Source organism: Oikopleura dioica, chromosome 1 (assembly GCF_907165135.1).
Source record: "Oikopleura dioica chromosome 1, OKI2018_I68_1.0, whole genome shotgun sequence".
In the NCBI taxonomy this organism is placed as follows: domain Eukaryota; kingdom Metazoa; phylum Chordata; class Appendicularia; order Copelata; family Oikopleuridae; genus Oikopleura; species Oikopleura dioica.
In genome coordinates this window covers 7,325,744-7,347,743 of record NC_137291.1, presented here as the reverse complement: position 1 = coordinate 7,347,743, position 22,000 = coordinate 7,325,744, and the positions used below count along the sequence as shown (strand labels likewise).

The 22,000-nt window shown below is 40.8% G+C and overlaps 7 protein-coding genes across 7 annotated transcripts; 6 read left to right on the top strand and 1 right to left on the bottom strand.

Moving 5' to 3' along the window:
* The first annotated feature begins 2,739 nt into the window (after nt 1-2,739).
* On the top strand, nt 2,740-4,599 carry LOC145705009 (uncharacterized). Its single transcript, XM_081782465.1, has 4 exons — nt 2,740-3,559; nt 3,606-3,927; nt 3,969-4,200; nt 4,243-4,599. The coding sequence occupies exons 1-4, from the start codon at nt 2,944-2,946 to the stop codon at nt 4,531-4,533; spliced, it is 1,461 nt and encodes a 486-aa protein (XP_081638591.1). The 5' UTR covers nt 2,740-2,943; the 3' UTR covers nt 4,534-4,599.
* Nucleotides 4,600-5,696: 1,097 nt separating this feature from the next.
* On the bottom strand, nt 5,697-6,843 carry LOC145697625 (26S proteasome non-ATPase regulatory subunit 8-like). Its single transcript, XM_081774846.1, has 5 exons — nt 6,629-6,843; nt 6,413-6,585; nt 6,229-6,364; nt 5,964-6,134; nt 5,697-5,923 (listed from the first exon to the last, which is right to left on the bottom strand). Exons 1-5 carry the CDS (start codon nt 6,809-6,811, stop codon nt 5,783-5,785), a joined length of 804 nt encoding a protein of 267 aa, XP_081630972.1. The 5' UTR covers nt 6,812-6,843; the 3' UTR covers nt 5,697-5,782.
* An 814-nt stretch (nt 6,844-7,657) lies between these two features.
* LOC145700994 (disintegrin and metalloproteinase domain-containing protein 12-like) lies at nt 7,658-11,648 on the top strand. Its single transcript, XM_081778223.1, has 11 exons — nt 7,658-7,917; nt 7,958-8,259; nt 8,309-8,520; nt 8,564-8,842; nt 8,885-9,129; nt 9,182-9,503; nt 10,040-10,116; nt 10,268-10,499; nt 10,541-10,713; nt 10,766-10,889; nt 10,977-11,648. The coding sequence occupies exons 1-11, from the start codon at nt 7,743-7,745 to the stop codon at nt 11,437-11,439; spliced, it is 2,604 nt and encodes an 867-aa protein (XP_081634349.1). The 5' UTR covers nt 7,658-7,742; the 3' UTR covers nt 11,440-11,648.
* Nucleotides 11,649-11,716: 68 nt separating this feature from the next.
* LOC145697223 (uncharacterized) lies at nt 11,717-13,343 on the top strand. Its single transcript, XM_081774400.1, has 4 exons — nt 11,717-11,922; nt 12,210-12,257; nt 12,762-12,829; nt 13,150-13,343. The coding sequence occupies exons 1-4, from the start codon at nt 11,734-11,736 to the stop codon at nt 13,250-13,252; spliced, it is 408 nt and encodes a 135-aa protein (XP_081630526.1). The 5' UTR covers nt 11,717-11,733; the 3' UTR covers nt 13,253-13,343.
* Nucleotides 13,344-13,359: 16 nt separating this feature from the next.
* LOC145697233 (phosphatidylinositol N-acetylglucosaminyltransferase subunit P-like) lies at nt 13,360-13,905 on the top strand. The gene is made up of 2 exons (XM_081774411.1): nt 13,360-13,519; nt 13,650-13,905. Exons 1-2 carry the CDS (start codon nt 13,397-13,399, stop codon nt 13,848-13,850), a joined length of 324 nt encoding a protein of 107 aa, XP_081630537.1. The 5' UTR covers nt 13,360-13,396; the 3' UTR covers nt 13,851-13,905.
* Nucleotides 13,855-17,937, top strand: LOC145711876 (zinc finger MYND domain-containing protein 10-like). The gene is made up of 10 exons (XM_081789564.1): nt 13,855-14,000; nt 14,049-14,155; nt 14,231-14,345; nt 14,411-14,460; nt 14,741-14,897; nt 15,298-15,669; nt 15,825-16,084; nt 17,349-17,467; nt 17,516-17,577; nt 17,730-17,937. Exons 1-10 carry the CDS (start codon nt 13,936-13,938, stop codon nt 17,818-17,820), a joined length of 1,398 nt encoding a protein of 465 aa, XP_081645690.1. The 5' UTR covers nt 13,855-13,935; the 3' UTR covers nt 17,821-17,937.
* A 15-nt stretch (nt 17,938-17,952) lies between these two features.
* LOC145697215 (uncharacterized) lies at nt 17,953-20,531 on the top strand. The gene is made up of 5 exons (XM_081774387.1): nt 17,953-18,108; nt 18,622-18,696; nt 18,902-19,084; nt 19,577-19,619; nt 20,181-20,531. Exons 1-5 carry the CDS (start codon nt 17,983-17,985, stop codon nt 20,240-20,242), a joined length of 489 nt encoding a protein of 162 aa, XP_081630513.1. The 5' UTR covers nt 17,953-17,982; the 3' UTR covers nt 20,243-20,531.
* The last annotated feature ends 1,469 nt before the right edge of the window (nt 20,532-22,000 follow it).

Sequence of the window (22,000 nt, the reverse complement as noted above, 5' to 3'; positions counted from 1 at the left end):
TTCTCTTTGACTTCAGATGATCGTGAAGCTAAACATAATTTATTGAAAGAAAAAACCAGAATTGCAATTCTTTGCCATGCACGAATGTAAATCCTTGTGAAGGTATCCAGTTGCAGGTCCATCCATATCGTTCATCCTTATAGCCGTAACCAGTGTAGCAATTAGCGTTTTTATTGCAAATATCGAAACACTCATATTTGCAGTAATCTTCGTTGTTTTCTTTACAATCATTTCACGAAAAAAGCTTTGCTATTTTTTACTATTCTCACCGTCGATCCAATTGCATATCTGTTTGCATATTTGTTTGCTGAGATTTCCAAAACAAATAAACAGAAGGAGATTCTCCTTCTGAAGGGCCAATGTTAGCGACATAATATTTTCCAAAAAATTCTTATAGTCATTAAGTAGATTGATATTTTGTATGTGATACTTGAAAATGACTTTTGCGGGGGAAAATTGTAGCCCCTATATTTCTTATGCTCGTTCGAAAGAACAACACCTAAAGATTCGAATGGTATAATTTTTAGGGTCTGAGTCATCACATATGACGTCATAAAGGCCCCTCTTTGAAAAATGGTCATGAAGCCCTGTATCTCCGAAAATTTTCAGAATTATATGGAGATTTTGATATCGTTGAAAAGCTCAGCTCAAACTGTGTATGGGCACCCACTGCGCCAGAGAAAATTCCAAGCGAAAAAATATTTTTTGAGACGAAAAATTTCCACTCAAATTTTTTTTTCAGAATTCTTTCTTGCGCACCAGGTGCCCATACACAGTTTCAGCTGGGCTTTCGACTGATACCCATATATCCATACTTTTTTCGAAAATTTGTGGAGATACAGGGCTTCATGACCTGTCATTTTCAGGTACTTTAGGCGCTAGAATTTGACATTCTTCGTGGCTTGGACACATAAAAATTGTACCATTCGACTCCTTAGATTCTGCGCTACAAACTAAGCACTAAAAATATTGAGGTCAGGATTTTGCTCCGCAGAAGTCATTTTCATCTATCATGTTTATTCATTGGAAGCCGCCGGTTTAATAATTTCACAGCAAAGAAAGGAAAGCCGTTCATATTATTCAATCAGAGTCAGGGCGAAGCCGACCCGAAGGGGAGGCCACGCCCGTTCATATTATTCAATCAGAGTCAGGGCGAAGCCGACCCGAAGGGGAGGCCACGCCCGTTCATATTATTCAATCAGAGTCAGGGCGAAGCCGACCCGAAGGGGAGGCCACGCCCGTTCATATTATTCAATCAGAGTCAGGGCGAAGCCGACCCGAAGGGGAGGCCACGCCCGTTGATTTTTTTCAGTCAGAGTCAGGGCGAAGCCGACCCGAAGGAGGCCACGCCCGTTCATATTATTTAATCAGAGTCAGGGCGAAGCCGACCCGTTTATTTGATAAAGTCGAAGTTAGGGAAAGGTTTGTCTCTTTTAAAATTTCAAGATCCCGAATATTTCGAGATTTTTCAAATCTTACAGTTTCCCGAATAATCCGGGAGGTTTACAACAGATTCAACGTTCGGGATTCCAAAAGGAACAAAAATTAAAGAAGACGAAAGCCAACCAGAAAAGACTTGTTAAATCCTTTATTTATTCATTCATATCGTTTTATTCATTTTTTTTATATTGGTCTTCCAGCAGTTGGTCTTCCAGTAAAGGGGTCCTCCGGGAGATCCTCCAAACCTTTCCCTAACTTCGACTTTATCAAATAAACGGGTCGGCTTCGCCCTGACTCTGATTAAATAATATGAACGGGCGTGGCCTCCTTCGGGTCGGCTTCGCCCTGACTCTGACTGAAATCAACGGGCGTGGCCTCCTTCGGGTCGGCTTCGCCCTGACTCTGATTGAATAATATGAACGGGCGTGGCCTCCCTTCGGGTCGGCTTCGCCCTGACTCTGATTGAATAATATGAACGGGCGTGGCCTCCCTTTCGGGTCGGCTTCGCCCCTGCCTTACTGAATCGAATAAGCTTGAATGGCCTCCCCTACGGTTCGGCTTGGCCCCCTCCCTGACTGAGTTTAATGTGCTTGAGTGTCTTGAGACAGATTCATTCCCCACAAGTTTTCCAGCAGTTGGTCTTCCAGTAAGGGGGTCCTTCGGGAGGTCCTCCGGCATAAAGCGGCCGAAATTTTCCAAATGTGGCAATTTGTGGCCAAGCTAGGTTATTTATTCATTTTTTTTATATTGGTCTTCCAGCAGTTGGTCTTCCAGTAAAGGAGTCCTCCGTGAGATTCTCCGGCAGAAAGCGACCGAAATTGACCTAATGTGGCAATAGGTGGCCAAGCAAGGCTATTTATTTATTTTTTTTTTATATTGGTCTTCCAGCAGTTAGTCTTCCAGGAAGAGGGTGGCAATAAGTGGCAAATATAACAATTATTATTCAGTCAACCATGATATAGAACGAAATTAGCCAAAATCAAAGAAGAAAGGGACATGCTTATCGCGAAAAAGTAACCCACCTTCTCAGGTCCTGAAAAAAATTTTTGGCTGATACTGACCGGCTCATCTATACCTTGCAGCGAAGCGCAGGCTCTGAGCTACAAAATGAGCTATTGACCTTTTAAAACGGAAAAGTAAAAGTACCCAAAACTGGCGTCATAAGAACCACCATTTTCGAGATTTCGACCCCATTTTTTCGAAAATTTCCGTTTTCAGCCCCCCACCGGATAGAGTCAGCATACGTAATCGAGGATGCTCTTTCAGCTGAGCATACTCGTTCCTTGAGACAAGAACTTTTCAGTTTTCTCAAAAAATATATTTCTAGTGTCCCTATTCAGTTTAGGAGGTCCTACGATCCTATGATGAAAATTTATTGCAGCATATTTCACCCCGCCGGAAACAGAGCAATAAATAAACACTCATATCTTGAATACGAATTGTATTTAAAGAGCAGCCTATTTCACATTTTTCATTCTTCGGAATCTTCAAAAAAGCAAAAAAATGAATTTTTTTGCACTTTTACTAGCAGCCCTTTCTTTGGCAGAAACTGACTGCAACAAAGTTCGCAGCTACTTGTACCCAGATGCAGCCGTATGTACCGACGAGATGAAATGCTCAGAGGAGTACGCATGCGTTGTCTCGGATTCATGTGATGCTTACGGGTGTGTGGCTGCTACCGATTGTCCAGCTGACACGAACTATACTGTCTTCAACCAACAAGGAAGTGATGAAAACGACTCTGGCCACGAGACTAACGGCCTTGATGGGTATTTCTGCGACCCGAATGGTGATGGACTAATCTGCACTTTCGACGATGAGGGCAACTTCTACATTGACGCTATCATCAATAACAAACGACCCTGGGTTAATGGACCTGACGACGACGATGAAAAACGAAAGGTTACTCTCATCTCCAAAACCAAACACGATCAGCAAGTGCCGGAAACCGCCTTCAAACAATTCAACAACAGCACATGTGTCGGCGAAACGATTGAAAATGGGAGTAAGGTCCGTTTCAATATAAATGTCAACGACCCAAATTGCACGGATGAGTTTGACTTCAGTCACATCATCAGTCCCATAAATGGCCTGACCTACATCGTCGACTTCTACATCGGTAAATTAAATCATATTCTTTCGAAAAATGTCATTCGATATTTTAGGATTCGATGACTATTGGTACATTAACGAATTCGGCGATGAACGCATTCTCCGAGGTGGGGTCTCCAACCAATTCCAGTGCCGATTGAAAGCTTCTGACTACGGCTGGGTCGATCCCAATCCACAATCTAACAGAGCCTACAATTACACTGAGTCTGAAGCCCAGATCCCATTCACTTTCACCGCTTACAACGATCGACAATTTTCGGACGAGTACGACGGAAGTATAATCGAACTCGATGATGAGTTTGAGTACAATGGTCTCTACATCGAGGCTGAGCACGAGGCTACCGGTGAGTTCCAGTCTCATATCATGCATCTCAGGTAAAATTCTTCTCTTTTCCTTTTTTACTATCAACTTTTAGAGAATGCACAAGCCACAACTACCCTAAAGTTGGTGAGGATACTGATGGCAATCCTATCTACAGCAACTCGTCGACAACTTTCGCTTTTGTAAATGACGGCTGTATCGACAACAATTTCGTCACGTACTCGCAAAAATCTACCCGGACTGAATGGACATCAAATATCAAAACAACCGTGAAGGATCAATTCAACCTGAGAGTCAATGCAGCTAGCGGTGCTAACGGCGCAATGGTAGGTTTATTTTAATTCCAAGAAAAAAATTCATTTTCAAAGATCAAATACTCATGCGAGATGGTCCTGTGCCCTCTTGATGTTTTCGAAGATTCTGTTGTCGGCTCACCTTGCCACTTGTCCGACCAATGCCCCAACCGATACGACAATCTCTTCTCCAGACGACGTCGTAGAACGTCTCTCGCTAATGACAACAATGTTCTTATTAAAACAATTCACCAAGAGGGGGCTTTCTTCGTACGCGGAAATGAAGCCGGCAACGGTGCGAAGTCTGGAAACGATGCATTTGCCATCGGACTTGCTATTGCCTGCCTTCTGTTCTTTGCTCTTTGAGAACCCTGAATACTGCATATGCTTTATTTTTTTCAGCATTTCATTGAAACTGTTTCCAATAAATATAAAAAAAAAACAAATAGTCCACCGTCGTTTTCTCTAGTTTTATTTAGTTCCGGGCAACTCATCAAGGTCGAATCATCGATTTGAAAGAGATTTTTAAATGAAAAGTAAAACAGTCAGGATTTTTGATCGACAAGAGGTCTTCTCGCGTATTAATTTCCAAATACAAAAAGCAACTTGTCTCGACCAGCATAAAAATCGCTTAAACGAGAAGCTGGTACATGAGTCCAAAATTTACCATTTATTAGTTTTTCGCACCTTGAAAAGAATAGCACGTTGAACCAGCTTGAAAATGAGCTTGAAATTCTGGCAAAAATGTTTTCTGATCTCCACGTGCTCGATATCAAATGCTCTGTGTTTTTGCATGATCTCGTCCTTGAGCTTATGATCCTTCTCATCATCACATACTACCGTGTAGTAGAAAGGGAGGAGGAATGATTTTTTACTTATGCTAGGCTTTTTAAATTTGCTGCAAAAATCAACGAAGAAAATTTTATACACTAGTCTGATTGATCCAGCTTGGTTGAAAATAACTAAACTAAGAAAAAACGAGTCGAAAAAGAATTTTTTCGAGCAGGAGAGAATATAAAAGCGGTCCGTTTTCCACTTCTGAGTTCATTTTTTCGAGAGAGTAGTTTTCGAACAAGCAAAAATGAGCAAAGAATATATTTCAGCTGAATCAACTCAGCTTGAAAAGGAGAAGAAAAGGCTTGATCGTCAATATCTCAAGCAGCGAGGTAGGAGTCTATTTGTGAATTTTATAATTATGAATCGAATAAAGTCGAGTATCTGAAACAATCCCGGAAAATCATGGAGAGACAACGAGACGCTCTTGTCAAGGAAAATAAAGAGCTCAAGGCTAAGATCGAATCGATGGTAGAACCAGGTAAGCGAGAAGTGAGAATCACGTGACTAACTGTCGCTAGTAAAAGACGAAGAAGTAGAGCTCCCACCTCAAACATCTGACCTTGGAACAATGTACGGATCCTCAGATTCCTGGACTTTGACGACCAATGCTGACTCCAATACTCAAAAAAGCTACGAGCGCTTCAGCGATGCGAGTCAAAAATCCAAGGAAATGGCTTTGTAACGCTTTTGGGTTAAAATTTTTCAACTATCATTTTTATTTGCCGTGAGATACATGTATTAATAACTGGTGCAGTGAACGAAAATGTAAAAATAACTATTAGATGATCATTTCCAACTCGCAGGCGTAGTCGAGCATCATTTTCGTCATGTCCTTGGCCGGGATGCTGTCCTTTACTTCTTCACGTGGGAACGTCACGAGTTTTGCGTCCATATCCCAGTTTCGCTCTCCCGCGAATTCCTGAATTTTTGATATTAAATCGGTAAAGGGAAGGGGGTACCTGAAGCTGCTTTTCAGAGGCCAAATGAAGGAGTCTCTGAGTTTCGTTTGTAGACATGTCTTTGTAGGCCTTTTCGAGACAAGAGGCGATTTCTTCTCGGACTGTGATCAACAGGATTTCGATGAAGTAGCTGTACGACTCAGACGGGATGTTCGATTTAGCAAGGAAAAGCTATAATATGACCATAAATCGGGCTTTTTGGTTCGATAATCGGGGTTTCTTGAGTTGAGGACCCAAATGAGGTTGAAAGTGGCTGTTACTGTACCTTATTGTAGTTGCCTTCCATCAAATACTGTTCAATCTTGATCGGGTGCTTGATGTACAGATCATTTTGCATTTCATCATATGTCAGACGCTCGATTTCAGTATGGAACTCAGCTACGTTGTTTTGAGCCAAAAGGCTAGAAACGAGAATAAGCTGGAGGAAGAAGAAGATAGTGAGTGGTTACCAGAGAAGGTTGAGTCCCAAGAGCTGGCTGCGAAAGTAGGACTTGGGCATGTCTTTGTAGTCGAAGTAGTAGGCCTTCAATTGCTGCATGTATTTCTTGAAAGCGGGAATATCACGAGTTGCGACGGAGTACAGCGCTCCCAGTTCGATCACATCGCGGGCCAGGGTTAATTCCTAAAAAAAATATTGGAGGATTCAAAAGAGGGAGGAAACTTACCTTTTGAGCGTTTGAAGTTTCTTCTGCCGGGAGAAAGGTGAGTTTAGTGAGGAGAATTTTCAGCTTTGAAAGAATATTTCCGCATTGCTCGAGATTTGGCTGGCCGCTTTTGCCTTTGAATTCTTGCGACAGTTCTTGGTACAGTTTTACTGCCTCGTCGAAAACTTGCTTTTTCGAAGACATCTCTGAAACAAAAAAGTTTTTTCTCTTCTTTTTTCAGTTTTGGAAACTCTCGTTTCAAACTAAAATAACAGTAGCTTCAGTAAAATGAAAATTCATAAAAGCATCTAGAATTTTCCATTTTCAAATATCAAAAACTCCAGAAACAGAAAAAAGTCACAAACGAAGTCGAAAATGCGTCGAAGCAGCAGCACGAAGCCAAAACCTTACTGAATCACACGTAGGCTGACAGTATTTTTCTCTGAGAACAAAATAAATTGAAAAAACAACGAAGCAGTTTCTTCAGTTTCTGTGAGAATGAGTTTTTCGGCGCGCGCTGATTGGCGCCCGCGAGGGATTTCCTTTCTGACTGAAGAATCTAGAGAAAACTTTTCATTAGGGCTTCAAATAGGGAAAAATGAGCATTTTTCAAGCAGAAAATAACAAAGAGAAAACAAAAATCGATTGAATCATTCGCCGCTTCAAATAATCCTTTTTATGATCATCTGGTTAACCCAATTTATTAATTACCAATTAGCCATTTTCCTTCCTTTTTTCAAAGAGAAAAGATTTCAATTTGGGCGTCAGAGAGAATAACCCTTGACTAGTATAAATCAGCTTTTGAAGAATCTTATCTTCTTTTCGATAATTCAGCCCGTTTTGCAATAAATCACCTCCCCTCAAGACTCGTGTCTGTTAATCATTTATTAATCAAAAAGAGCAATATCGCATCCGTCTGGATTCTGTTTTCTCCAATCCCGGATTCGGCCGAAAGCCTCAAGGGTCTCTTTCATTTTATTATTGTTCAGAAAATTGCGGAAACCCGCAAATTGACAGAGTTTTCCCGCGGCTTATTTTTTGATACTTTTCACCTTTCAAATTATACCGTTTTTCAGACTCATGAAATCGAGAGGAGAAAGAGATAGAATCGCGTAGAAAAAACGAGGAATCGAGGATGAAAGCGACTTGGGGAAGATTCTTGCTTTTGGGAACTGTTTTAGCGTATGAAGAATGTCGAGAAAAATTCAAGATACCGGAGAACAAAAGCGAACGGATACCAGAGCTGAGGCTGAAATTGAACAAATTGGCTGGATCGTCTATCGGCCTGTGCCATTATTTCATCGACACAGGTAAAATAGACATTATTTCTGTTCAATTCATCCCTTTCAGCGACGAACATCACCGGAGCTCTCTCACTTGACATCGACGGCTCGATAGATGGCTACTACTCTTTCCACGACTCTTCTTTTACGATCAACTCCACTGCCCACCTGTCTAACTATCGAAAATTCCCTTACGAGTTCCACCACGAATGTTCCAAAACACTACAATTCCTCAAAAACGACGGGAAAAAGCTGAAATTCGACTCTAGCAACAATCATGCGAATCTTCGAAAAAGACGAGCAGCAGAAGAAGATGATACGATAAAATTTATTGAACTCATCATGGTGGTCGCCCAATCACTCGTCCTGGTGAGAATCGGCAAGACGTTCAAGAGCACTTATTCACACGTGATTTTAGGAGCATGAGAAAGACAACGCAACGGATTCGGATGCTCGATACCGCCCAGTTCTCAAGCGATACGAATCCGCGCACAACATCATTGACAATTTCTACAAAGAAGCTGGCTTCCGAGTGGCATTGCTCGATATTATTCTGTGGAAAGAAAAAGATGAAATTGCTCTTGTCAACAAGCAATCCGGCACAATTCTAAGCAGCTTTCAGAAATATCGGTGAGAAATCGGCAATTTCTTCTTGCAAGACCAATTCTTTCAGTTCAAATCCAAGCCAGGGATTGAAAGAGCGATGGAAACGAGTCGACAACTCCCAATTGATCGTCGCCAAAGGAACTTTTGAGGACACCGGGACCATCGGAAAAGCCTGGGTAGGGACGATTTGCCGCGGAGGGAGCTCTATTGGGGTCAATGAAGATCATGCGAGCGAAGTTGTAGGATTGGCGACGACGATGGCGCACGAAATGGGACACAATTTGGGACTCAACCACATCAAAGACAAAGAGTGTCCGATCGGTCAAAAGTGTATCATGGCTCCTAGGTGCATTTTCTTCCTCTTTTTTCTTTTCTACGAAAATTTTAGCTACTCCCTCTCGACGAAAATCTCCATCTGGTCGCCAGCGTCGATAACCGCTTTGAATGACAAAAAGGACGAGCTATGCCTTCAAGATATTCCTGAAAAGAAGCTTCTTTACGGCGCGAAAAACTGCGGAAACGGTTTGGTTGAGCGGGAGGAAGAGTGCGACTGCGGGGAAAGCCCATCTGACGAATGCAAAAAATGCTGCAACCACAGAACATGCATGTACCACGAAGGAAAGGAATGTTCTGGTAAGGGAGCTGAAATTTGCAACGAAAGTCAAAATGCAATGCATTTTTCAAGATACGAATGGCCCTTGCTGCAAAGATTGCAAATTACGAAAAGCTGGATCAATCTGCCGAGCAGAGCAAAATAGCTGCGATTTGCCAGAATACTGCGACGGAATCTACCCATACTGCCCTCAAAATGTCTGGACGAGAAACGGAGAGAAGTGTGAGGAAGAAGGACGCTGCTTCTCCGGACAATGTAGAAAACGATCAGATCAGTGCAAGAAATTCTTTGGCGAAAAAGCTGAAGTCAATGAAGTTTGCATGGAAAAGGCGAATAATCGAACAAGAGGCGATTATAGTGGAAACTGTGGAGAGATGTACAAACCGGGCATATTGTAAGTTTTGAATTTTTATTTTTTTTTGTATTTATTAGAACATAAAGAAATTAAAATTAAAAAATTCGGAATGTAAAGTCTTTTGTTGATAGTTTGGTGCAAAAATCAGGGTTGTCTCCCGCACTGTTTTTTTCTCTAATTAATAGATAGATAAAAATTCTCTCTACACAGCAGAAAGTGCCATCTAAAGGGATTTCGTTTCTATAAATGCGTCATTTTAGAAAAAGAAATTTAAAATCATTATTTTGTATAAAAAAAAACTATTTTTCGATTTGAAATCTTCATCCGAGTTATATACTGGTAAAATATGATAGATGTCGTTTTGAACAGCTGCAGTTAATTTCCGCGATAGATGTCCGGCGTTTTTGATCTCTTTAGATAATAAATGAAAGAAATCAGCCGTCTTTGGTCATCAAACTTTGATGCCTAATTAAGATTATTTTTTGTGGAAAAAAATTTTGTAGAGCATATGTTTACTGCAAAGCTCTATTGAAATGGTCAATAGTTTAGATAAGTCTTTTCATATTTGAATTTAGTCGGTCTGAAAACTACTACGACTGCAAAGCGCCGAGCGATTATCTCTGTGGAAAGATCCAATGTGAACACGGTTCAGGTACCGAATTGAATGTAAACAAAAAACGTACTTTTGTGGCATGTTAAACTAATGCTCATTTTTGTGGTATATTTTGAGGTATACTTCCACGATGCCACCCTAAACAAACCAAAATCTTCCAACATCTACATTTTCACATTTTTAATTCTAGCGACTTTGCAGCAGGAAGAATTCCGCGACGTTGATGTTCGTTCACGATCTGTAGAAGGCGCTAACTGTAAATATGTCGACTGGAGAGGGTCAAGAGACCTGGCGGGGAGCGAAATGCTCTGGTACAGCGATAGAATTCCTCAAGGAACACCATGTGGAGAAGAGAGCATCTGTTCTTCTCAGCAGGAGAATATTTGGCATACCTACGAGTCTTTTTCTGAATGCGTTCCTTTGTAAGTCGAAAGAATCGGGCCCTATCCTAATTCTCTTCCAGGGCAGACATGCGAGAAACGAACGAGGACTTCAAGCCGTGCCCAGAGAACTGCAACGGCAAGGGTATTTGCAATTCTCGTGGGAACTGCCACTGCAACGTCGGCTACGGCGGCAGAACTTGCTCGCAGAGAGGCTATGGGGGCTCCGTCGATTCTGGGCCCATGATACGACACGGTAAGCGACTCATATTTTCTTCGGAATTCGGTTTGATTGATACCTGCTTTAGTGTTGGACGAGAACATGGTCTCTTACAGCGTGGTATTCGGCCTGCTATTTCTACTGGCAATTATTGGCCTTGTTGTTTACAAATTCCACTTTGGGCGCAACATTTCGGAAATATGCTATTATCAGTAAGTTATTCCATTCATTCGCATTTCATCTCATTCTCTTCAATTAATTTTTCATCCTCTAGTACCCTTTCTTATCATTAATTCAAGACCGTGCCCTGGAAAATCTGCTGCCGCACGTGCAAGAGCAGCGAGACAAAAGCAGGAAGCTTCTCAAAACCTAAACCGGAATAAAACCGCCGCATCTTCGTCCGGAACGCACGATATTTTCAATCAATGGGGCGATAATCCAAACGACAATCAAAATACTGCTTTTTCCAAGGCGCCTAAAACAGCCGAAAAAGTGAAACCTGTTTATTTAAAAGAGCTGAAAACAACGAAGAAAACAACGAAAGAATCGAAGCCGCCAAATCCAGCTCCAATTTCGCAGCCTCAATGCGACCCCTTCGCAGTCAACTGGGGTGACCCAGTTTCTGAGCCTTCAGCTATTCCAAAACAAAAACGACCGCCACCAGCTCCGCCGGCGCCTCCTAAAGACTACGATCAAGACTCATCTTCCTCACCGAACGAGCTCTCCGAAATGAAGCCCGCTCCATTGCCAAAAGATTACTAGAATCTTCTATCCGCTTTACCACTATTCCATGATACGTTCACACTTTCTAGTGCCACAAATGTAGTTTACTGGCGCATGTAGATATATTTTCAAACCCACTATCTTGCCGCCCATATTGCTCTTTCTATCTGTACTTTCTTCAACAAAAAAGATATAAAAATATTAATTTAATCGAGAAACAATAAAATCGACAAACAAAAAGACACTGGTGTATCTTGACCTTTTCTATTTTGTAAAATGAAAATAAGCGTTGAATAATAAATTCTGTAATTCTATCAGAACTGAAATTCGCAGATGGCGGACAAGGAAAAAACTGGATCAGAATTAGCCGCCCAACGTGTCAGGCAGCGAAAGTTGCGCGAAAAGAAACAACGCGAAATCCTCCTCCAGCAGCAGAATAAAGCTGATACTGATGATAAGAAATTGATCGGGCAGCTGAAGGCGGCGCAATCGCAGAATAGAACTGTTGAACTCAGAAATAAGGTAAGAACGGGACTAAGAAAAGTTTTCTTAGAAAACTAGAGTTGAAAATAAAGTCTGAATTTTGAATTATAGAAAAAGAAGTTTTTTAAGCTCGCCGGTAAAATAAACGTATTTTTCGTCACTAGAATATTTGAATCTAAGACGAGAAAGTTAACTCTCTAAGATATCCTCCTCAAATCAATCAAACTCACACGAGAACAAGATAAAGGACCATCGCTTGTTCGTGTAAAAGTCTCAAATTGAGACCCTCAATAATAAATCTATCATTGTTTGAACTACTTTTTTAGGTGAACACGGCTATTTCGGAGGGGTTGATCGAGTCGATCGAAAATCAGGCAACGTGCTTCTCTGCTTTCAAAGATAAGGGGAAGGAGCACACTTCAAATTTTCTCGCTTATCTTTTCTTTACCGAACCGTAATGAATAACTGTTACTGAGGTAATGAGATATTTCTTCAGATTATTCCGCAAAATGGACGAAAGATTCTTTTTCTTTCTTGAAATTATATGAAGGCTTCTGACAGTAATTTTATCTTTGGAAAGAAGACGAGTGTCAGCATCTGTCAGTAGATATCAGTATTTTTTGACGCGTTGCATGTTTTAATTACAAGATTTCAACGAAACAGTTGTGTATTTCTAAAGAAATGAATTGATTTTAGAATTCCCAACTTCGAGAAGTATTTATCTGGTACAACAAGTATTCTAACTGTATATCTCTATAGGGTTAACATGTCGCTACGAGGATTGCATAAGTGTGGAGTAGGCCCTACTCAGTAGGGTACTAGGGGCGGAGGCGCTTATGTAAATCGTCAGCTTTCATCTCTTGAGCACGTATGGAAAGACTTCTGCGCGAGCTGCTTTGCGACTGGAAGCTTTGCTCATCGACCCTGTCAAGGAACACAACTACCGGTACACTCTTTTTCTAGAGCCCCGGCTACAAGCCATAAATGATTCAATTTATTTTCATAACCAGATTTTCCGTTACCTCTTTGGGCTAGCGATAGTGGTGACTATCAATCAAATGTATTCGCTCTCCTTATCACATAAATGATATTTTTGCTGACTTGGAGAGGTACATTGGTCATGTAAATATACTTATTTTACTCGTGGGTATGGCATTATCCAAAGTTTGATTGACTAGTTCCACCACAGTCTCAAATGATGGGTTTACCACATTAATTTTTGTTGGGGGCCGAGCGTCTCGAGCTCCTTGTGACTAAGAAATTTAGGACGAAGGCGATGAGAGAGTTGAAGAGCATCATGACATCGTATGAACAGTACAAGTGTCACAGGATCATGTCTGATGATCACTGGGGCGAAAGAAACCTGTAGCTTCGTTACAATACTTTATTCTTTCAATTAAGTCTTATATCGTTCAATCAAATCTTACTTTATTTTTATATCAGTCATAAATTCATTTATTTTCATACAAATTTGAATTACCGTCGGTTTCAATTTCAGAAAGAGGGTAATGAAATGTCGAATCTAGCGCCACGACGTCCCGGGCCGAGTGTTTCAAGAGGTGTCTACGGCTTTGTGTTGTATCTCTCCGCCCGGTTGTATTTTCTCACTTATGTTATCTGGGCCGTTGTACCACAGGTAACTAAAATTGAATTCAAAATTTACTCAGTTGAAAACTTCTCTCTCTCTTTGGTCTCAAGACAATAAGTTAGGCCGTTAGACAATAAGTAAGGCAGTAAATACTAAAGTCAACTAAACTTTTCTTTAGAAAATCCTCGACGAATACGGCCTCGACGACTTCTTTCCCTCCAAATATTGGGTTCTCGCTTTTCCAACCTGGATCATCCTTTTCGTTCTGTTCATTTGGCTGATCTATTTCGCCATCAACGAGAAAATCGCCGCCGAGCAAAATTACTGGGAGCGTCTTTTGAGCCCCCGCCCGCATTCCGAAACTATCTTCTTTTCATAACCAACCGTTCCTGCCTTCAAAAAACAGCTTCAAAGAGAATCAAGCAAGAATCAAACTACCTATAATTATTTTAGAAAAAAGGAAAATGGAAGAGGAAGCGGGGGATATTGTTTTGCATGGAGAAGCAGAGATTATGGTCAAAACTCTAAGGTAATTACACTTTGTCGACTGTTATTACATTGATTAATTGTCTACCAGACACATCCCGTTGAACAAAATCGGCTCCAAGGAATGGAAACGTCAACACGAATACCTAAACAAACTCAACCAGCAAGCACAACTCAATGTTCACGCGCAAGTTTCAGGTGAGCAACGAATGATTTGGTAAACATAAATTTTAGTGAGAAAATAAGTAATCGGGTGTAATTAAATGTCTTTAGATTACATCTCCGAGGCGTTTGCGGTCACGCACGAAATCAAAACGCTCGTCAAGGACTTGCTCGCCGCAGAACTGTGGCGCGAGAAGGTGGTGCCGATTATGATCAAAACTAAGGACAGGATTCACTCAAAATCATGACATTGTGCTGGAAAAATGAATGCTAAGAATCCGCGATTCAGGATTTCGCCCCGAAGTCCACGATTCCGTTCTATTTATCAATGTATAACGAAGGTATGTTCTACAAGCGCCGGGCATTCCATAGAAGCGTTTTTCCCATAAAATTATTCTATGCTCTTATTCAATTTTTCAAAACTCGAAAACGCGTCCCGCCAAAAATTGAATTTCTTGCGTTTTCGTTTTTTCAAATTTTTAAAGCGCAACTTCGTTTTTCAACGAATATTTTTGACTCTCTCTCATTAGTTCTGAAAAGCAATTTGCGGCGGAGAAAAATAATCAGCGCGACTTGTTCTTTCATAATTAAAGATCAACAAAAAATTTAAAAAATTTTCAGCGGTGATTCTCAATCTCCTGGAAACGATTTCGTTCAACGCAGAAGTTATTGAAACGATTGGAGATTTAGCTGTCGATTTGGTTGATTATTGCTACAGGACGCTTTCATTACTTTATGCTCAGCATCAAAATGGAGTGAAACACGATAAACCAGACGGGTAAGATTTTCGGCATTTAATATTTTTCAAGGGATCAGTTTTCAAGGGTTGCTTCTGATTCTGAGGTCCGATTTGACATCGTATATGAAGGACACATAGCAGAAAATGGCATAAATACAATTCAATGATACGTTTTCTTCATTCTAGGTTCATTTAATTTTTTCAAAAATCATAGTCTATGATTCTCAGTTGCTTTGAAAATTGAAGACCTCTCGTCTCTTATAAGCCAAATTCGTCGGACATCTGCGTTCTTTCTTACACCTTTTTCAATCAGACACCGCGGTAGATCGCTATCTCCAGCTAATACCAAGTAGTTCAAAAATCATAGCCTAAATATTTATCTACTTCTTCTTTAAATTTTTAAAAATTATAAGTTATGATTCATAACTTCTTTTTTTAGGGATCAAACACCTCGCGACATCTACAACAACTTCATAACTTCCATGTTCCTGGAATACGGTCCAAAATGCATCACGATACTCAGATACCTCTCTGAAGCTGGGAAGGGAATTCCATTGGACGCACACACGAGAATTATTCGAAAACTCAACGTTCCACAGCTTCTGGTCGCTTTGATGGAAGATGGCTGCGGTTGGATCGAGAGCGACAGGTTTTATATTTCTGGAAAGGACTGGGTCGCAGTTTTGCTTTCAATCGTTTCTGAAGAAAATAACTTTGACCCTGGAAAAAGTGGCACAAGAAAACGGATCCGTTATCGCCACATGAAACAGGGATTTTACTCCTATTACGGCAGCTACTTACATGCGAAGGAGCAGAGCTAAATAGCCTCGAACAGGAATCTTCTATGTTCAGATAATACGCGCCCTTCTGCCACAATAATTGACCCCTTATCTGTGGTTACTTGAAGGGAGCTATTAAGATGATAAGAGAGAGATTTTTGAGATGTTTTCAAAAGTGCTTCTAAAGCAGCTTCTCTTCCAAGAAGCACCATTTAGCCCTTTCAAAAGACTTTTCTTCATACGAATTCCACCAGCAAAATATTTCGGCCCTGATGCGAGTTCAGAAATATTTGACGCCGACTGTTCTTCAATTTTGCTCGCCGCTGAATGATTTGAATACTGTTCTTTCTCAGTTGCAAGTTTCTCCTCCCGATCAAGCGAAATCCTATTCCTTGTTGATAGAATCCGAGCCGGAGTTGAGGGATGAAATGATTCAAGAATTTAAAGGTGAGAATTCTCTTTTACCGAATATTGGATTCGTGATTCAATTAAGGGGACACGACCCACTTTTTCGCGATATACACTGGTGACTCCTTAATCACCTTACGGTTAAATTTAATAAAGACGATCCCAAACGAGGATGCGTTTACATTTGTTTCCATCAAAACATCTCTCTTTTTAACATTTTTAATAACCTGTTTGTTGTTAAAGCAAGTAATTATTTCTAAACCAATTGTACCTCTTTTGACATTCCCTAATTGAAGAGATCCGCTGATTACAGATTACTAGAAGGAGCCGTTTCCATTAGAAAAAGATAATTTTCAAATTTACGAAAGAAAGAAGGGTGCGGCTTGATCCTTTCTATAATTACTCCCCAAATTGTGCCCGACCCGTACGATAGAAAGTAGCCCGAGTAGAGATTCGAGTCCCTTATCTTTGTATGTCCGGAGACTATTTGGTGCACTGCGATTAGATAGCGGCCAGCTCATCAGCTCAGCCTTGTAGAAATTTCTCGCCATCAAAGAGGGTCTAAAATCGCGACAATTCAAAGTTGATAATTCAATAATTCAACAGATACAATATCAAAGAAGCTTAATTAAATTCAAGCTACGGTTTACGACGTGGCTTACAACTTGTGAGCTCAAAGATTCGTTAGTTGCGGTTTTGTCGGTGTTTTAGCGACTCGGTTCAGTAACCTGTGTAGAAATCTGAGTCAGAACTTTGAAATTTTTTCATAGACAGTTTTCATAGTCAGTATACTGACTTTTTTCATTTCACCCTCATCAGCAAGAAATGCTCTAAACGGCGGTAGAATGCGCATTTATTACAGTAACAAGCAGAGCTGGAAAAAAGTATACTTCCCCCCGCCCTTCAAAAATCTGCAGGGCGCCCTTCATTCTTGAAGGGCGGTGAAGTACGAAATGGCTCTGAAGTATACTTCACGCGCTGAAGTATACTTCAGCTATCGGTTCTTATCGAAAACTTTAGCTGCCCCTTCATCTGCCACAATCAGCGTGATTTAAATTATGGCGCCTGAGAGCCAATGAGCGCGAAATTTGAAAAAATTCTGGCGGATGGATTCTGATGGCCGACAGAACCAAGTTGAAGGGCGGAAGGGCGGTTGAAGTAGGGGAAGGGCGGAAGTACACTTCACGCCCTTCAACGCCCTGCAACGCCCTGAAGTATACTTCATGAAGTATACTTCATTCTGAAGGGCGAGTGAAGTATACTTTTTTACCAACTCTGGTAACAAGTGTTAAACTTTATTCAGACGCGTACCCCTCCCTCGCCAAATCCGCCATGACGAGTTGGGCAAAGCCTTCTTTTGAGCAAACACAGCGCGATGCAAAGGAGCTTGTCAAAATGTGGCAGATCGATCGCCTCGAACAGGTTCAATTTTTTTCTTCAAAAATTGGATTTTTCAAAGCTCGTTTTTAGCTGATGAATGAGGTTCCAAAGTGCGAAGTTTGCGGCGCAGAATCTGAGAATCGATGCTCCAGGAACAGTTCCAAAAACGTTGCGCTAGAAATTTAGAAATTACATTTTTCTACATGAAAAAGAAAGATAGGCGAAAAACAAGTGGTGGGAAGTGAGTCACCTCCTTCCACAACAGATCAGATAATTGTCACGTTTTGTGAACTGCCGGCAACAGTTGTAAAACTGTCTGGTACTGCCGTCGCCAATGTCAAATCGAACACTGGGCAGAACACAAGAAAATCTGCGACATGCTCAAACAACGCTAGAAAAAAATCGACAGCTTGTCCAAAAAAGCACCTTCATTATCATTCCACTACCCTCTCTCCTTTTTTATTTTTCTGTACTTGAATACTGTATTTTTTCACCATCAACCCAAATATATATTTTTGATACAAAATCGCAACCGTTTCAAACCTAAGTCAACCCAGATGACGTTGGGAGTTCCGGTAAAGGTACTCCACGAGGCCGAGGGCCACACTGTGACGGTCGAATCGGCGACCGGGGAGCTCTACCGTGGCGTACTTATCGAGGCGGAAGATAATATGAATATGCAGGTACGTAGTTAGCCATCCCTGCTCAAGCGTAACTTGCGGAAAACTTACTTCCAGTTTTGAATTTCGCTTTGGATCACAATTCTAAATGACGTCAATTTTATAAGTTATAAAATAAATAAATTATAAATTATAACACCAGCTACTGAAACGAGATGAGCGAAGCGAATCTTTGCGAAAATCTTTTACTGTGTCGAACTACTCCTGAAAATCGAGAAGTCGCTTGCGGCTTCGAGTACAATCAGTCAAAAATTCAATTCAGTCAGTTCAATTCTTTCTCAACTGGAGGCGCAAGCGGCTTCTCGACTTTCAGCAGTAGTTCGGCACAGTAATAAATTTTCACAAAGATTCGCTTCGCTCATCTTCGTTCGGATTAGTGGGATTATAAACAGCACTATCTGTCTGTATGTTGTTGTTTAGTTATCTTGATCTTTATAACTGGATATTGTCACGAAGTTATTAATTAAATCCGCTCCACTATCGCCGAATGAAACAACAATATTTATATAAATTAAGCTTCGCGACGTTAGTGCCACATATCGCGATGGTCGGAGCGCACACTTGAGCAACATCTTCATTCGCGGAAGTCAGGTAATGCTAACGAAATGGCCGTCTGAGAGCGCCGCTCGAGCGTCGGATCCCTTCCTCTCCGAGGCTCGGATTATAAACAAATCATCAGCCTTACGTGTATTAAAAAGATTAAGCATCTTGGGCCGCTCTTATTAGATTCTTTTTCTCTTAATAGATTATGAAACGCCATTTTGTTTGTTTAAATTTTAAATTTACGCTGATTTAGGTGCGCTTCGCCATTCTTCCGGACATGTTGAAGAACGCGCCGATGCTGAACGTGGACAAGAAATCGAAGCAGCCACGTGGTTTGGGTCGAGGCGCCTTCCGAGGAATTGGTAGAGGCCGCGGAATGATGCCCGGTGGAGGCCGAGGAGGCGGCGGTGGCGGACCCCCTCACCATCGTGGTGGTGTAAGTTTAATGCAGACACGAGTTATCGATTTTTGTTAGGTTAAATATTTACCTTCATAAACGTTTTTAAACCGTTGTCTTTAAGGTTTAAACTGCAGACAAATTTAAAAATAGCACATCAGACTCTTTTAGGTTAAACCTGATGCTTATTCTTTTTTCTGAATCTTCTTGAAAACCTTTCTTGAGATACGAATATTTCACGATGATTTTCGCGGCCATTTTCTGTGGCCACTAAAAATTTAAATCGTCAATTGTCACAACAAAATTTTTGAAGAGCGTTAACGCGGTAATTCTTTTGCGACCGGTTTCGAATCGTTCAAGAATGAACAAGTTATGCTCTCACAATCAAGCAAAGTCATCGTGGAATTTCGTCGAAATCCGCACTTTTTACGAGCTATACTGATGATAACATTGTCACGTTCAAAACAATTATAACGCGCTAAAGATAGTAGCTAAAATCCGCGGTAGCACGTTCTCACGCCAATTTTCTAGGGACGCGGAGGACCTCGTGGAAGAGCGTTTCACGGCACTCCAGGCACGTGGGTTCAAAGCTAAAGTAGTAGAATGAAGATATATGGCAAAGCTAGAATTTTACGATTTTGAGTGGCGGTCGCGGCTTAGTAGAGACGGACAGAGCATGACGTTTTTGACAAGCCAAAGATACAAAGTTCTATACATGAAGGCAATATTAACTTGTTCTTCAAAAAATGTCATTTCAAAGTTCAAGAAAAATATTCTTTTACAGCGATTCTCACCTCTGATCGACTAATTTTCATAGTGTTTGAATCTCGAAAAACGAGATATCTCGTATACTGAAGTGTCCATATTTTGGTAAAAAATCATTACATCTTCCGAAAAGATTTGATAAACACGCTGTAATTAATCGGATAATCACTGATTGAAAACATAAACTAATTTTTAAAAATTATTCCGAATCCCTGATTCGACTAAAAACTCGCTGCTTGCGTTAGTAAATAGACAAGAAGTTTTTATAATAGTGTTAGCACGTTTTTTTAGCGCCGCGGCTTTCCCATATATATAAATACACAAATGCTCGGCTAAGTAAAATATACATGCTTTGAACCCTGCGGAAAAGGCTTCATGCGAAATTCTGAACGCGCGCGTTACGGCGGACCCGACTCGCGAAACTTCCGATAAGCAAGGCAAAACAAGCGCTTATCGCGAAATCAAAAAAGAAATCGAAGTACTCTCTTCTTTCTTTTTTCCTTCTTCTTTCCTGTCATTTGTTTGGTTTTACTGTACTTCTGAACGAAACAACAGAACTTGTGAGTCTATTTTTTCGACGATCAAGATTTGTTTCTTTAACTGTACTGCCAAATGTACTCGTCTTCATTTTTGTATGAAGAATTTTGAAACATCCACTTCTTGTGGAGAACTTTTACGTCTGGCTCTCCGAAAGCTAAATAAAATCACTACCAGAAAACAATATTTCGCATTTCTTTGTTGAAATTTCAACAAATAATAAACTAATCAATCATTATGACTAATGATCATTAAAACAAGAGTACCCCGGCGAAAAAGGAAAAACACCTAAATTAGGGAAAAATTGATAGATAATTTGCGATTTTCGCTAATCGTTATGAGACAATGACTTTCAGCAAATTATGTTCTTTTTGGAGAAATATTTTTTGTTGCTCCACAAAATCTATGAAAGTTGACGATGTTTCTAGCATCAGTACTTTTGAAAAAGAGTTTGAACCGCCATCACCAACTCAGGCTGAAAGAGAATAACTGATTTGAAAATACCAATTTCAATCAACGAGAGCTCAAGAAGTCCCTCATCCTCGGACTTCGAATCGGAATTTACTGAATCTTGTCGAGATGCTTCAACAATATCTACTGCTACAGTCTTACCAGCAGTTTCATCATCTTCTTCTGTCGTCTTCTATGAATGTGAATAAATTTTTTCTTTAATTTTTGAAAAAAAAAGTTGACAGAGTTCATTTCAGCTGGATTCCGGTGCTTGATAGATCAACATCCCGGACACGACATAATATCAGAGAGGAACGATGGTTCTGGAGTAAAAGCCACTTGACGATACTAGAGACTTGGTGGAGGAGGCTCAAGTGGAATACTTCCGCTACGCAGGCTGTCATTTGAGAATCGCATAAGCGCAAAATGCATAATGGCGCGGATTAGAAAGTATTATGTCAATTTGCAGCTAAGCACTTCTTTCGAAACGAGTTTCATCAACTAAAAATAAGTTCTTTTAATTCCAAAAAGTCTTAAATGCATAAAACCAGGCCGGAAACGCGCCTCTGAAAGCAGCAAAACCGCAGTTGTCGATTATGAGCGCGAGGGATTCTTGAAAATCTGCGGTGGATGAATTCATTCCCTAAATCAAGCAGAACAAGAAGGTCAGAATGTGATTGCCTGGAATTGTGGGATTCGAGCTACTCAACTTGTTCGTCAGACTGTTTTCAAGGTTCACAATATCCTTATTAGGAAATGTTCACATCTGCCTTTTCCACCTGCCACTTCGCTATTACGACTCCGAGTCAGGAGCCGGCATTCTCGATTTTGTAATTTATAATACAGACTACCTTGCCAAACTCGAACAGACTCTGATTGCAGTTCTGAGATCCCACAAATTGGTACCAGTCGCTCCAGAAACGAATCCACGTCAAATTCCGATTGGCCGAGAGATTACGTCATCCTGAAAATAGCGCAACGAAATCCCGCGAGGGTCACCCTTTGAACTAAATAAAGCAAGGGTGTAAAAGCAAGGTACGAGAATCCGGTGTCAACGAATAAAGCTTAATTTTCTTTCTTGCTCGCAAACATGGGACGAGCAACAGAAATCGCAAAAGAAATAGAGATATACGAAAAAGCGCTCACGTACTCGGAAGTTAAAAACGACGCGCAGAAGAAAGCGGACATCGAAAAGAAAATTAG